This window comes from Mus musculus, chromosome 16 (assembly GCF_000001635.26).
Source record: "Mus musculus strain C57BL/6J chromosome 16, GRCm38.p6 C57BL/6J".
Taxonomy (NCBI): Eukaryota; Metazoa; Chordata; class Mammalia; order Rodentia; family Muridae; genus Mus; species Mus musculus.
Genome location: NC_000082.6, coordinates 14,075,671 through 14,090,881, shown reverse-complemented (window position 1 = coordinate 14,090,881; position 15,211 = coordinate 14,075,671). Strand labels below are relative to the sequence as shown.

Sequence of the window (15,211 nt, the reverse complement as noted above, 5' to 3'; positions counted from 1 at the left end):
CTCTCAATGCCCCTATGTGCTCCAGCTCATCTATTGTACCATGTTCCTATGTACTTGCTTCTTCTTTCACTCCCTCAGCCACGACCATGATCTATCTTCCCTAGACAATGCTATGGCTTCTTGCCTGGTCTCCCTGGCTCATAACTCTTGTCTCATCTGTGACCTTTACTGTCCAGAACAGACAGGATTTCTGTTCTGGTCTATTTGCCCTCTTTTCCCAGCTTGTGACTCTGAGTTCCTCGACCACTCTAAGCATCCAGTGGTTCAACATAGATTGTCACAGAGTTTTTGTTGTAAGTTGGTTGCTTGGTTGGAAATAGGCAGACCTCATTCTCATGAGCCGTCTGCATCAGATTTTCCAAGTCCTAACATTATTAGTATTTACTTATGACCCTGACTATCCTCTTGTATATATTAAATCACTTCCAGGTTGCCTGTAGCCTGGACATGCACAATCGTTCAGTAAGCAGTTGTTGATATGCACCAGCCATGCCCACCAGTACCAAAGTAAAACACCTGCCAAGGCCAAGTTCTTGAAAAAGAAGCTGTGTCTATTAATAATCCTTCCTTAGCACTATCAGACCCCCATGCACACTGTCAATGACATGAAGTCAGAGAGACACATGCCTGAGTCAACAGGTACGATGATAGTCTTAGAATCAACTGAAAGGAGAGGTGCCATAAACAACTGGGAGGACTTCTCTTAATCAGGTTATCTGCAGTGGGAAGACTGATCTTAAATGTGATTGTCACCTTCTGGTTGCAGCATACATCAAAGGTGTAAGAGTAAAGCTCTGTGTTTGCCTATTATTCATCTACCATTTGTGAATTCATCTACTTTACCTTATATTCCTTTGCAGATATTAGAACCAGATTCTTTGGCCTTCCAATATGAACTGCTCAACAGGAATCTGCTAGGCCCTCAGGACCAGACTGGGACTACGAAGGTATCTAGCCTCATAGACTGAGCAGCACTAGGTCCTTAGCCTCTGCAGTATGCAGAGGCCACTGTTGGCCTCCTGAGAGCATATCATGTAAGTCAGTCTAATAAATCCCTTTTAAATTCTATGGGTTCTGTTCACCCAGAAAACCCTGACTTATACAACAGGCGTGTGACTGGTTAGTCCTTTGATAAGCACAAGGCCCATATGCCATGTAACTTAGAGTGTTTGGAGAGGGAAGTCATTTAAGGGAAAGCAATCAGATCATCAGTAATTAATAACTGATAGATGGATGCTTGGCCCCAATATTACAGCCTGTGCCTGCTCTACTCTCCCTCTTTCCACACATGATTAAAATGGCAATAATGACTCTTGAGTCAAAATGATGCCTGGCCTAAAGTGTACATTTACCACCGCGACAGTCACACTTGGCAGCTTTGTCATCCCTTTGCAGTGCTTTGGTGCAGACCCAGGTCTCTGCACACACTAGGAAAGTGTTCTGCCACTCAACTGGTCCCCTCAGCTCTCGTGAGATTGATGGTGAGTATATTCCTCTTCCATTTTCAAAGGAAGAAAAACTCAATCTTGTAAAAAATAAAGAGGCTTGCCTGAGGTCCCAAGGTGGTCCTGCCTGATAGAAACTTGTGTTTATTTTGTTATTGGTTTGAGATATGGTCTCAGTCAGCCCAGGCTGATTTCAGATGTGTGGGTCATTTCCCTGCCTCTGCTTCTCAAGTGCTTAGATTATAGGTGCAGACCACATACCCTGCATGAATTTGTGTTTAAATCCTGGAGCCTCCATTGCCAGACTGAAATCCCATTAGGAAATGAGACAAACCCTCTATTCCCAATCCCAGAGGTACAGAGGACAGATGTGGAGCCCTGGCGGTGGCTGACAGAGGATGTAATCACACATGGTACCTGGGATGGCGACCAAGTTCTGCAGCTCCTGCTTCAGGTCCATGATGTCCTTGCAGAGCTGAATGTCATCCATCCTACAGGGACAAGACACCACATAATAAGTTACCTCAGCAGAACACATCCCAGCACTAGCCTTGTTTAAACACTGGAGGCTAATGAAAGTGAGGGCCATCTTCCAGCTGTTTTTAGATAAGTCTGGGTATTTATCACTTTACTCCTTGCTGTGACAAAAAGTAACTTAAGGGAGAAAAGGAATTGTTTGGGCTCACTGTTCTGGGGACTACAGTCTGCCATTTGAAGGGAGGCAGAGAGGCAGGCAGCTCTGTAGCTATGGGAGTCTGGCAGGTGTTTTTACACAGTCCAGACCCAGAAACAGAGTGCTTGGGCAGGAACCTGGCACGTAGAACCCTTGAGTCCTGCCCCAACAGCTAGCTAGGCCCCACATCCCCAAAATCACATTATAACCTCCCACAACAGTGTCACAGCTCTCTGTGTCTACATGCTAACCACAGAAGCCTGTCAGAGCTCTCTGTGTCTACATGCTAACCACAGAAGCCTGTCACAGCTCTCTGTGTCTACATGTTAACCACAGAAGCCTGGCATTCGGGGTAGTTACATTTAAACCACAAGAGTCTGTGATGACGTTTGCAGAGATTGGCTTATGAGCTGCTGAACTGTCTAGGTGAGAAGTCCTGCCCTCTGTAGCAGAACTAGTCATCTGTAGGTGAGGACAGGAAAGAGGATGCAAAGGAGGAAGTTAAGGTTGTACATATACTTGCTCTGTTGCTATGTGTCTGTCAAAAGGAGAAATTAGGGGTTGTACACTCTCTCCATTGCTATTTGTCTATCTCTGTCTTTCTCTCAATCTCTCTCTCTTTTTCTTTGTCTCCCTCCCTCTGCTCTTAGGCATAACTCCAAAATTTTCACCTCTTAGATTCTGGATTTTGTACCATTGATACCTAGGGCCTGAGGCTTGTGGACAGAATCATCCACGTCCAGGTTCTGAAGCCTCCAGACACAGACAGAGTCATAATACTAACGCCCCCAGTGTAGTGTCCATTCTTGCAGGTTTAAAAGTACGCCGGTTATAAATATCATGTGACATTGTTACAAAATATTTTCACAATTTGTTCTTTTTACTATTTATGCCTTTTAGTTTATAATGATATATAATTCTACTTCAGAATATGTCTTGAAGATGATTCCCTGTTAGTGCATTCAAGTCAACTGATTTTTGTGGCTGCCCAGCATCCTGCTATATTGATATACTCCTCATACTAGGTTTTCTGTGACAAATTCCTAGACATAGAAGCAATATAAACATTTACATTTCAATAGGAATTCACAAACCCCTTCCAGGGCCTATTCAAGGGCTTTCCTACAATTCTGCAATGTATTGTAGTAAGGTGTGTGTTACAAAAAGAAAAAATTAATCCTGGCCTAAGATTTTAGTTCAGTTGATAGCATGCTCTCCTAACATGCACAAAGCCCTGGGTTTGATCCTCAGAACAACATAAAATGGGGGTGTTTGTGAACACGCATGTAATCTCAGAACTGGGATGTTGAGGCAAGAGGATCCGAGTTCGAGGTCAGTCTGGGTCAGATGAGACCATGTCTCAAGAACAATTTGTTTTAAAGTCAATTTGTCATTCTCATAAAAATTATTTTCAGTGGCTACCAGGAACTTCCCCTGCAGATTTCTAGGGTGTGCTCATTGATCATCTAGGTGGATTTTTAGGTTATCTGTGCTACCTGGGTCTCCACGGGGTTAACATAGATTTATGCAAGAATTTTTTTTAATGTGGGAAGATTCTGAGAAGCAGAATCACACTGAGTAAAAATGGCTTAACAGGTCAACGATAGCTGAGGCATCTTCAAGGCAGTTCCCAAAGTATATACAGTTTCAAAATGTGTATATTCACACCTGCATCTTCACTGAGCGTCTGCTGTGCTGGCCTCAGGCCTAAGCTCTGAGAAGTCACTACCAACAAGGCTCAGGCAGCATGAAGTTGACCTTTTGTCAGTACAGATAGATAACCACATGCTCACATATGTAGAAACGTCCCAGGATCTCCTCTTGCTCCTGAACACCAAAATCCACACATGCCCAAGTCTTGAAAATAAGACAGCCTAATGTCTGCATATAATCTCTATACATACTCCTAGGTATTTAAGTCACCTCTAGATAACTTATGATGCCCAATACAGTCAACACAGCCTAGATATTATATAATCAGGAATTATCCTCTCACTTAGGATATAATGACAAAAAGTTAAAAGGGTGGGCCCAGGGGCAGAGCTGGAGAGATGGCTCACTGGATAATAGCATGTACTAATCTTCCAGGGGATTAAACCTTGGGTCCCAAACCTGAATTAGGTGGCTTACAAACACCTATAACTTCAGCTCCATGGGATATGACATCCTTTTCTCACCTCCATGGGTGCCTGCACTCACATTAATAAGTGCATGCACAGACACACAACATAACTTTAAAATTTTAGTCTTATATGTTTATTTTTTGTGAGAAAGAGTCTTGCTATGTAACTCTATCCTGGAACTCACTATGTAGACCAGGCTGGCCCCAAACTTAGAGATCTTCCTGCCTTTTTCTCTCAAGCACTGGAATTATTATTATTTTTTAAATAAGTAAAAGTCTATAAATGCTTTATCTTATTATCATTATTTATTTATTTATTTATTTATTTATTTATTTTTGGTTTTTCGAGACAGGGTTTCTCTGTATAGCCCTGGCTGTCCTGGAACTCACTTTGTAGACCAGGCTGGTCTCGAACTCAGAAATCTGCCTGCCTCTGCCTCCTGAGTGCTGGGATTAAAGGCATGCAACACCACACCCGGGTCTGCATTTTTCTTCTTGAATATTTACAACCTGTTGTCGGTCAAGTCTTTAGGTATGGAAGCCTGAAGTAAGACTGGCTGGCTGTGCTTCTGGACCTCTGAAGAACAGTGTAGCAGATGAAGGGGGTGGGTGTTTTGGGGAAACAGTGTTGGCCCTGACAACCATCCTGGGAAGAGGTAGAAGGACTCAGCTAGACTCCATGTTAGTTAGTACTGGGCCAGTCCAGAGCCTTACTCTCTGGAGTCACTCCATTTACTTGCCTTACCCCCAGCCTTCTCCTTGGCTGATCACAAATGCCCATGTTTTTCCACCCCACCCTTAGCATTTCAGACCCCAGGACCAGGTCAGGGATGCAGGACTTTAGTCTATATCTCTTGTGACCAGAGACATGCCAGCATTTTTCAAGATTTGGCCTAGAACATCCAAGCAGGCTGCCTTGAATGAACCAGGGCTTGCCAGAAGGGCACAGACTGCCTGGCAGTTTGTAACAAGGCCCCAGACCTTAGTAGGCTCCTAGACTTTAGCACAACTGACCCCATAATGGAAGTACCATGAGAGTATCAAACTCATCATGTAGACAGCACCACCTGCCAAAATGCAAAGACTTAGTCCATCAAAGGCCATAGTTCTGGGAAAGTCTTTAACTATAGTAACCTTGCTTTTCATACAACTCTTCGGCAGGTTGTCATGGATGGTATAAGAAATCAGACTGAGTAAGTCACTGGAAGAAACCCTGTAAGCAGGATTCCTACATGATTTCTGCTTCAGCTCCTGCCCTGACTTCCTTAGATGCTGGACTACATGCTGTGAGGCGAAACAAAACCTTTCCTCCAGGTTGCTTTTGGTCTCAGTTTTTATCACAGCAATACGAACCCTAACTAATACATTTGGCAAAGGCAAAATATATGAGAAAGGGAGAGCTGGCCTTGTCTCTTTGCAGGTATGGCATTGGTGAGCTAGCCAGGGCAGTGCCAGAGAGCTCACCTTGGTGGTGTGGGTGCCAGAGAGGGCTGACCAACTTAGCTACTGCCCAGGCCCAAATCCCACCCCAACATCTACCCCATCTATGAACAGCTGGAGTGAGCGAATAGGTCTGTCCTACACATCACAAAGCTGCAGGGCCTCCATGACCCAGGGCAACAACAGGATGTCTGAGAGGAGTCCCTGTGAGGATCCAGTACTGGTAGTGTAGCAGAAGCCAAAGCCCTCAAACCAGACCAATGACTCATTGCAAAGAACATTCCCAAGTAAAGATGTGTGGACAAAAAGGTGTACTGTGGTACACACTGGGACACATTGTAGCTTCCATGATGAGCTTTTTTGGGTTTTGTTGTTGTTGCTTGTTTTTGTTTTTGTTTTTTAATTTTCTTTTGAGAGGGAGGTTGCAAGGGTGGAGGGTGGACACAAGGGGATGGGAGATGAGTGCGGTTGGGGTGCATGATGGGAAATTCACAAAAAATCAGTAAAAAGTTAAAAGAAAGGGACTTTATTTTGATATTACAAAAACACACAATTGTGATATTTTAACTTCTATAAAGATATTTTTTATAATTTTACAAGTAAACCCCCTTGAATATTAAAAAGAAGAGCTTTTAAAAATATTTAGTTTTGAGGAGACTTCTGGTTTCCGTCTGCACCTAGAGATGATCCTCTGCCATACCTACATAATGATGGGAGAGAGCGAGCTTCCCAGGAGTGCAGACAGCTTGTGAGCACAGATAGGACCACCATTGCTGCACAGAGGGACACATGGTGTGCACTCACTGAGAAGTGGACATTAGTCCAAGAGCTCCAAATACCCAAGATACAATTCACAGACCACATGAAGCTCAAGAACAAGGATGACCAAAGTGTGAGTGCTTGGTCCTTCTTAGAAAGGGGAACAAAATACTCACAGGAGCAAATATGGAGACAAAGTGCAGAGCAGAGACTGAAGGGAAGATCATCCAGAAACTGCCCCACCTGGGGATTCATCCCAGATACACTCACCAAACTCTGACACTATTGTGCATGCTAAGAGATGCTTGCTGAAAGGAGCCTGATATAGCTGTCTCCTGAGAGGCCCTGCCAGAGCCTGACAAATACAGAGTTGGATGCTGGCAGCCAACCATTGCACTGAGTGTGGGGTCTCCAATGGAGGAGTGAGAGAAAGGACTGAAGGAGCTGAAGGGGTTTGTAACTCCATAGGAAGAACAATATCAACCAGCCAGATCCCCCAGAGCTCCCAGGGACTAAGCCACCAACCAAGGAGAGTACACATTGGCTCCAGCTGCATATGTAGCAGAGGATGGCCTTGTCAGGCATCAATGGGAGGAGAGGTCCCAGTGTAGAGGAATCGAGGGTGGGGAGGCAGGAGTTGGTCGGTGGGTGGAGGAACACCCTCATAGAAGCAGGGGGAAGGAGGATGGGATAAGGGATTTCTGGGAAGGGGGTGGGGGGAAACAGGGTAAAGGGTAAAAGGTAAATTACACTTGAAATGTAAATAAATTAAAAAAATAAATAAAAATGTTTAAGTATAATGCTATGGAATATTTTAAAGTTTATAAAATATTTTATTATGTCTTTATTAATATATGAACCTAACAGATAAATAAAAGGCTAAAATTTAGGGTCACAATTAAACACCAGAGACTGATACAGGAAGACAATTTCCCTAAGCAGTCTGACAAAAAACTTGGAACTGTTCCTCAGCCTATGAATTGCAACCCTACGGGGATCAAAAGACCTTTTACAGGGGTAGCCTAGGGTTACCTACATGTCAGACGTTTGCATTGCACTTCATAACAATGGCAAAATTACAGTTTTAAAATAACAACAAAAAACAATTTTATGATTGGGAGTCATCACAACATAAAAAACAGGGTTACTGCACAAAAACAAACAAACAAACAAAACCTTGAGAATCACTGGCTTAAAAATATGTCTCTCCTTACCTAAGGTTTATTTAGGCGAGCAGAGACTGATTTAAGAAAATATCTCTAGCCTCTTTGCTTTTGCTAGAATTGTTAAGCTGTAGCTATTTTTGTAAACTGAGTCATACAGGAAACTGGTGTGTTCTATAATAGTACACCATGTAGGGATGAGAAAAGTTCCCAGTATCTTTATGAACTAGGTTTACAAGTTGAACGTCTTATCTTGATACTAAAAGAGCTTCAATTCAGAAATTATTACTTTTATAATAAACTGTTAAAGATGATTAAGCTTTGATATGGTCAGAGATATGCTTATTGTCATGCTAAGTACCAAAGTAATTAAGAAAAGAACTTTATTTAGCTTTCATATGTTCTCAAGATATAGCTTAAAGCAAGGAACTAAAAACAGACAAGGACTGTTTAACTCGGATATGCTTGACAGACAGTCCTCAAATGCCTCAGAAATCTGTAGAATATGGCATTTAAAGTGTTTAATAAAAAGCTTTACACGATAGGGAGACATGTCATTTCCTGGGAACACTGCTAATCTCCTCCAAAGAAGATGATGGACACAAAAGAACTGGTGATGATGGAGAGCCGTCACTGGGCTGTGAACTGATCTCTACCTCAGTTGCTGACAGCGTGCTCTTCACACTGCACACTAGCAGGACACTGGGGGATTGATTGACCTGCCTTGCCTAGACAAGGTAGGACAGTCCCACTAAGTTCCTACTCCACAGGAAAGTCTGTGTCTGGGCCTGGCAGCTAAAGACTCCTGTTGCCCCGGGACCTCTCCCCACAGTGACCACAGAGCTAGGGTGACAATGATCACAGAGCTAGGGTGACTGAGCATTTTAAATAGATTCAGAACCTGCTTTGGCTGCACCTCCTGCTTACTCAGGTGAAATTCATCCTTCTCAGGTCTCTGATGGGTACGATGAGTAGTCTACTGGTGGATTTGTCAGTTTAGCAGCAGAAACCAAGGCCTCAGCGCCTCCTCAGCTCTCTTCCTGTGTAAAAATCAGGCCACAGGCCTCACTGTCCTAGAACCACTACTACATCTGTCTAAACATATTTTACCTTGTTACCAGATTCAGAAAAGCAATAAACTCACAAAACACATTTCAATGTAACTTTGTATTATTCATTTATGTAAAGAAACTTGATTTACAATAATGACATCACTCAGTAATCGACCACCCGTATCTCATGGTGAATAACTGGATAGAAAAAAGATAAAAATTATGTAAGGTCTGAGTATATGAAAGCTTAAGTTGGGAGGACCTAAAAAATGCTTTAGGATTTTAAAGATTTTATTTATTTACTTTATATACATGATGAGTACACTTTAGCTGTCTTCAGACACACCAGAAGAGGGCATCTGATCCCATTACAGATGGTTGTGAGCCACCATGTGGTCACTGAGAATTGAACTCAGGACCCCTGGAAGAGCAGTCAGTACTCTTAACCTCTGAGCCATCTCTCTATCCCATGCTTTAGGGTTTTAAATGGTGTGTAAATGCAAGTCTTAACTTGAGATAAGTAAATAAACATTATAAAGGTTGGAGAATGGGAGACCTTAAATGTTAACAAGAAGTGATGTAAGGTATATAAAAGAAAATTTAAAAGATATTTCAGATTTCTTTCCCCTTCTATTTAACTAGACAATCCCTTACTGTTGGAAAACTGCCTAAGAGGCTTTGCTCTGGCCCACCAAAACCAACATGAGTCATCTGTTTCCAGTCATCCAAGGAGAGGCTGCTCTGAAGAACAACTGGAAAAATTAAAGCTTGATATAACAAACAGCACTGATCTAAGTCCAATTACACTGATGGATAGAATAAGAGACTATAAAGATTCCAGCAAACAAATATTTTTGCAAACTGTTATAAATGATGAGACCAAAGTTGAAATTACAATTAGATGGAATCAAGATTGAAACCTTAGTAGATATTGGAGTTGATGTAGCAATAATTTCACAAGATTCTTGAAATCTAACTTAGCCACTTCAAAAGGTTTCTACACGGATCCTAAGACATTATCTCAGGTAAAACAAAGTATAAATTGGACTAAATGGATAGGATTAGAGGGTCAGATGGGAAGATTAAGGCCATATGTAGCAGATAAAGCCATGACTTTGTGGGGAAGTGTTGGGAGCGACCCTGTTTGAATCTTAACTGCCTTGTCAGCCATAAGTGCTTATTTACAAAGTCTTGGCCTTAGTAGAAAAGCACTAGCTTAGTTGAGATTTCTGTGGGAAAAGTTGAAGCCTCTGTAGGAAAGTACTACCCCCCAGTTAAGAACAAATAGCTATAGATCTTGTGGACAGGCACCTAGCAACCCACTCTGTTCTTTTCCTCCTGCTGAACTTTTTTCCTAGCCAATATCCTGCTTTTGGGAATAGGTGCATTCCCTCAGAAACAAAGCGATTCTGCGTCACTGCCCTCCCCATATCCTGCTTCTATTGGGTATAAAAACTGCCTGAGAAAAATAAAATTTAGCCGGGCATGGTGGCACACACCTTTAATCCCAGCACTCAGAAGGTAGAGGCAGGCAGATTTCTGAGTTTGAGGCCAGCCTGGTCTACAAAGTGAGTTCCAGGACAGCTAGGGCTATACAGAGAAACCCTGTCTCAAAAAAAAAAAAAAAAAAAAAAAAAAAAAAAAAAAAAAAAAAAAAAAAGAAAAGAAAAGAAAAAAGAAAGAAAGAAAAAAAGAAAAGAAAAGTAAGAAAGAAAAAGAAAATTTGTCAGCTTGATCAGATTTTTTTTTGTCTTGCTGTCCATTCTTTGTGTTTCTTGTCCCCCTTTCTCTCCACAGGTGGTTCTTCAGACCCTGTTCAACTGTCCTGCGGGTCAGGACAGGGAAGAGATCTATTGCAATGGTGGGAAGCACAGATTAGCATTCCTTCAATTTCAGGAACAAGCCATAAAATAGGAGGTGTTCCTGATAAAGGTATTGAAAAATGTTATCAAAAACAGTCACACACTGTTCATAGTCACAGTTCATAGGGAGGGCACCGCATAAATTAGCTCTCCAAATTCCTATGGGGGGACCACTGCTGTTAGAGCACCAACTGCCCTACCATTAAAATAGTAAATTGCCAATCATGTTTGGATAGATCAGTGGCCTTTAAATAAAGAAAACTTACAAGTCCTAGAACACTTGATCCAAGAGAGTCTATTGCCAAGAAAATGGCAGGTTATAAGTCAGAAAGTATAAGTAAAATAGTAACAAAGTCCATATGCTTCAGTTAAGAAATCAGAACATCAATGGCTTGTGCTATAAGATCAACAATCCACAAATGGGACCTGATAAAATTGCAAAGCTTCTATAAGGCAAAGGATACTGTCAATAGGATAAAATGACAACCAAAAGATTCGGAAAAGATCTTTACCAATCCTACATCCAATAGAGACCTAGCTAATATCCAATATATACAAAGAACTCAAGTAGTTAGACTCCAGAGAACCAAATAACCCTATTAAAAATAGGGAACAGAGTTAGAGAATTCTCAACTGAGGAAACTCGAATGACCGAGAAGCACCTAAAGATATGTTCAACATCCTTAGTCATCACAGAAATGCTAATCAAAACAACCCTGAGATTCCACCTCACACCAGTCAGAATGGATAAAATGAAAAATTCAGGTGACAGCAGATGCTGGCAAGCATGTGGAGAAAGAGGAACACTCCTCCATTGCTGGTGGGATTGAAAGCTGGTATAACCACTCTGGAAATCAGCAGTTCCTCAGAAAATTGGACATAGAACTACCTGAGGACCCAGCTATACCACTCCTGAGCATATACCCAAAAGATTCTCTACTATATAACAAGGACACATGCTCCATTATGTTCATAGCAGCCTTATTTACCATAGCCAGAAGCTGGATAGAACCCAGATGTCCCTCAATAGAGGAATGGATACAGAAAATGGAGTACATTTACATAATGGAGTACTACTCAGCTATTAAAAATGATGAATTCATGAAATTCTTAGGCAAATGAATGCAACTAGAAAATATCATCCTGAGTGAGGTAACCCAGTCACAAAAGAATAGACATGGTATGCACTCACTGATAAGTGGACATTAGCCCAAGAGCTCCAAATACCCAAAATACAATTCACAGACCACATGAAGCTCAAGAACAAGGATGACCAAAGTGTGAGTGCTTGGTCCTTCTTAGAAAGGGGAACAAAATACTCACAGGAGCAAATATGGAGACAAAGTGCAGAGCAGAGACTGAAGCAAAGGCCATCCAGAAACTGTCCCACCTGGAGATTCATCCCAGATACACTCACCAAACTCTGACACTATTGTGCATGCTAAGAGATGCTTGCTGAACACTTCGTGATATTACATGAAGAGTTGGTAAAAGTCACACCATCCTGGTACATGTGTGTGTGAGTCTGCTGTCCTGACAACATGAAGCACTCGACATGTTATTTATAGTAGATGTAGTTTTCTACAAGGAAAACATTTGTCCACCTAAATAACAATAAAAGTATGATATAATAAATACAAAATGAATAAAAAGCCGTTATAGTGAGTATCATGTACATTAAATATGATGTTGCTGCATTTACTTGAGTATAAAGTTCTGTTTATATCACTAAAAGTAATGAGTAAAAATTGGAGAGAGAGAGAGAGAGAGAGAGAGAGAGAGAGAGAGAGAGAGAGAGAGAGAGATGCTTGCTGAAAGGAGACTGATATAGCTGTCTCCTGAGAGGCCCTACCAGAGCCTTACAAATACAGAGTCAGATGCTGGCAGCCAACCATTGCACTGAGTGTGGGGTCAATGGAGGAGTGAGAGAAAGGACTGAAGGAGCTGAAGGGGTTTGCAGGAAGAACAATATCAACCAACCAGAACCCCCAGAGTTCCTAGGGACTAAGCCACTAACCAAAGAGTGCACATGGCTCCAGCTGCTTGTGTAGCAGAGGATGGCCTTGTCAGGTATCAATGGGAGGAGAAGTCCTTGGTCCTATGAAGGCTGGATAGATGTCCCAGTGTAGGGGAATTGAGAGTGGGGAGACAGGAGTTGCTCGGTGGGTGGAGGAACTCCCTCATAGAAGCAGGGGGAGGGAGGGTGGGATAGGGGGTTTCTGGAAGGGGAGGAAACTGGGAAAGAGGATAACATTTAAAATGTAAATAAATGAAATATCCAATAAAAACATATAAAAAATTTAAACATAAAAAATCAGAACTGTATGCTATTCTCCTAGTTCTATTATAGTTTCCAGAACATTTTAATATAGTTATTGATTCTCAGTGTGCAGAAAAAGTAGTTTTACATATAGAAACTTCTTAACTTATTCCAGATGATGCAAATTAACTTTGTTATTTATAAACTACAACATGTAATTTGGAGAAGCGATCATCCAATCTATATAAACTATATTCAATCTCCTACAGGTTTTCTAGTATCGATGGCACTAAGAAATGAGGAAATGTACCAATTATTAATAGGAAATGTATTAGAGGCCTCAAATTTTCATAAAAGGTATCATATAAATAGTAGAAGTTTAAAGAAAAATTTCTATAACCTAGCACCAAGACTTTCCTACTTGTTCACTGTGAAATCAAGCTCCATTCCCCTGAGGAACCCAAAGAAACGGAATTGGCAGATGGCTCTGCCCCACTTTGCAGAGTCTGAAAATTAAAATATGTTCACCATACATTAGGTATGTATTCAGGAATTCAATGGACTTCTGCCTTGAGTTCTGAAAAGGCTGATTCTTTAATTATACACTCATTAGAAGCGATGTCCATCTTGAGGATACATTTACAGATTAAAGCTGATAATGTTCCATCATATGTACCCTGTACAATGCAACAATTTTAAAATATTTAACATAAAATGTATTACAGATATACCTTACAATCCTACAGGCCAAGCAATTGTGGAAAGATCCAACTGTACTTTAAAGGAAATGCTCAAAAATAAAAGTGGGCTATGATGTCTCCCAGATAGATTACATAATTCTTTATTACCTTAAAAATGTTTATGTGTCAACGAGACAGGTAGCACAGCTGCTGAAAAACATTGGATTTTAGAAAGGACTGCTGAGTTAAATCAGTCTACCTACTTTCAGGCTGTGTTAACCTCAGAATGGAAGTTCAGGGATGTGTTGAGTTGAGGGAGAGGTTATTGTTTTTTTTCCTTTCCTTCCTTCTTTCTTTCTTTTTTCTTTTTTTTTTTTTTTTTTTTGCTTTAAATAGTTTTATTAAAAACTGTATCACGTGATAGGTGGGAGGATAGTTACACATGTATATATATAAAGAAACAAAAAGTCAAATATTATATACAGGTTTAAAAAATGGTTTTATTTCTTACAGGAAATGAAAAGCTGTGAATTCCTTCAGTGGTAATAAAGAGATTTGACCACGGAAGACCTCCTGAAAATCTTGTCTGCTGACAGGGAAAGTGAGGAAGAAGAGACCCAGAAGAACAACAAAACAGGTGACAAAAAGCTGGTTCCCCATGGGAACAGCTCAGAGACTGCTGAGACATGAATCTCTGCTTGAAGCCAATGAATCTTTTTGACTATGTGGTCCTCATGACTTATTCTTTTAGATGGCAGATGGGGATTTATAGCACCCCATTGCAGTTTGGTTTCCAGTCCAAAGAGACTTATAAGATGGAAAGATACCTTTCCCCTGCTCAAACATAGAACAGAGAATCATCTTCAAATGATTTGTGCACCCCACACATTTTATACATATGTTAAAGCAAAAATGTCCCTACAATGTTACCTTTCAAAGTTTGTGCGTTTTCAGAACAAAAACAGCAGACACCAATGAAGACAAAGCAATTAGCCCCAGGTGATCCAGTCTCAGACTGTCTCAGTTGTTGTTTCCTTAAAGATTGCATCCAGGACAGCTTCAAAACAGCTAGCCTCAGGTGGTCTAACTTCACAAACAACCTCAGCCAAGACTTCAGCTAAGCCCTACACTTTCCTGTCCCACAGAGCCTGGACCATGAGGGAAACAGCCAGCTCTCCCAGGACTTGACCAATATCCCAACTTTCTTAGGATCCCCAAAAGATGTTGTCACCCAGACAGAATGAAGCAATTTAAATTATGGTGCCCTCATTCCCTAGAGGTGGGTGGGTGGGTTTTGGTCATTTAGTGGGTTATGGATATTTGTTGTTTACAGGATTTGGTTACAAGTTATTAGTCATGGTCAGGGAATAAAAAACGGGAAAGGAGGTTAGACTCACGGATCTCTCTTTTCGTTCTCCCATTTATCCTTCTTTCTTTACTATCTAGTGTTAGCAGTGAAGTGGGAAGAGAGAGGATAAAGGATGAAAGGACAAAGAAGGGTGGATGTTTTTTTTAATCTTCTTTTAGACTAAGAAAGCAATGATGATTCTCAAGTATTTTAGATTGGTATGGATTTTTGTATGGTGGTGGATATTTAAGATTATATGAAACTCATTTAAAATATAATGTACAGTTCTAATGCTATGAAAACACCTCAATTCTAACACCTCAACCTACTAAGTCTACTTAGCGCTGCCTGCTAGAATACTGACTGACCTTGTTGGTTTGCTCGTGTGTAGGTAAGAACTCACCAGA

The 15,211-nt window shown here is 41.1% G+C and overlaps 1 protein-coding gene across 2 annotated transcripts in view; it reads right to left on the bottom strand.

Annotated features, from left to right (window-relative positions):
* Bmerb1 (bMERB domain containing 1) overlaps window positions 1–15,211 on the bottom strand; it is a 118,441-nt gene that overhangs the window by 14,171 nt on the left and 89,059 nt on the right. For both annotated transcript variants that reach the window (XM_006522482.4, NM_144518.3), the window contains one exon: window positions 1,863–1,936. In XM_006522482.4, coding sequence (XP_006522545.1) covers window positions 1,863–1,936 — 74 coding nt within the window. The remainder of the gene's footprint in view (window positions 1–1,862; window positions 1,937–15,211) is intronic.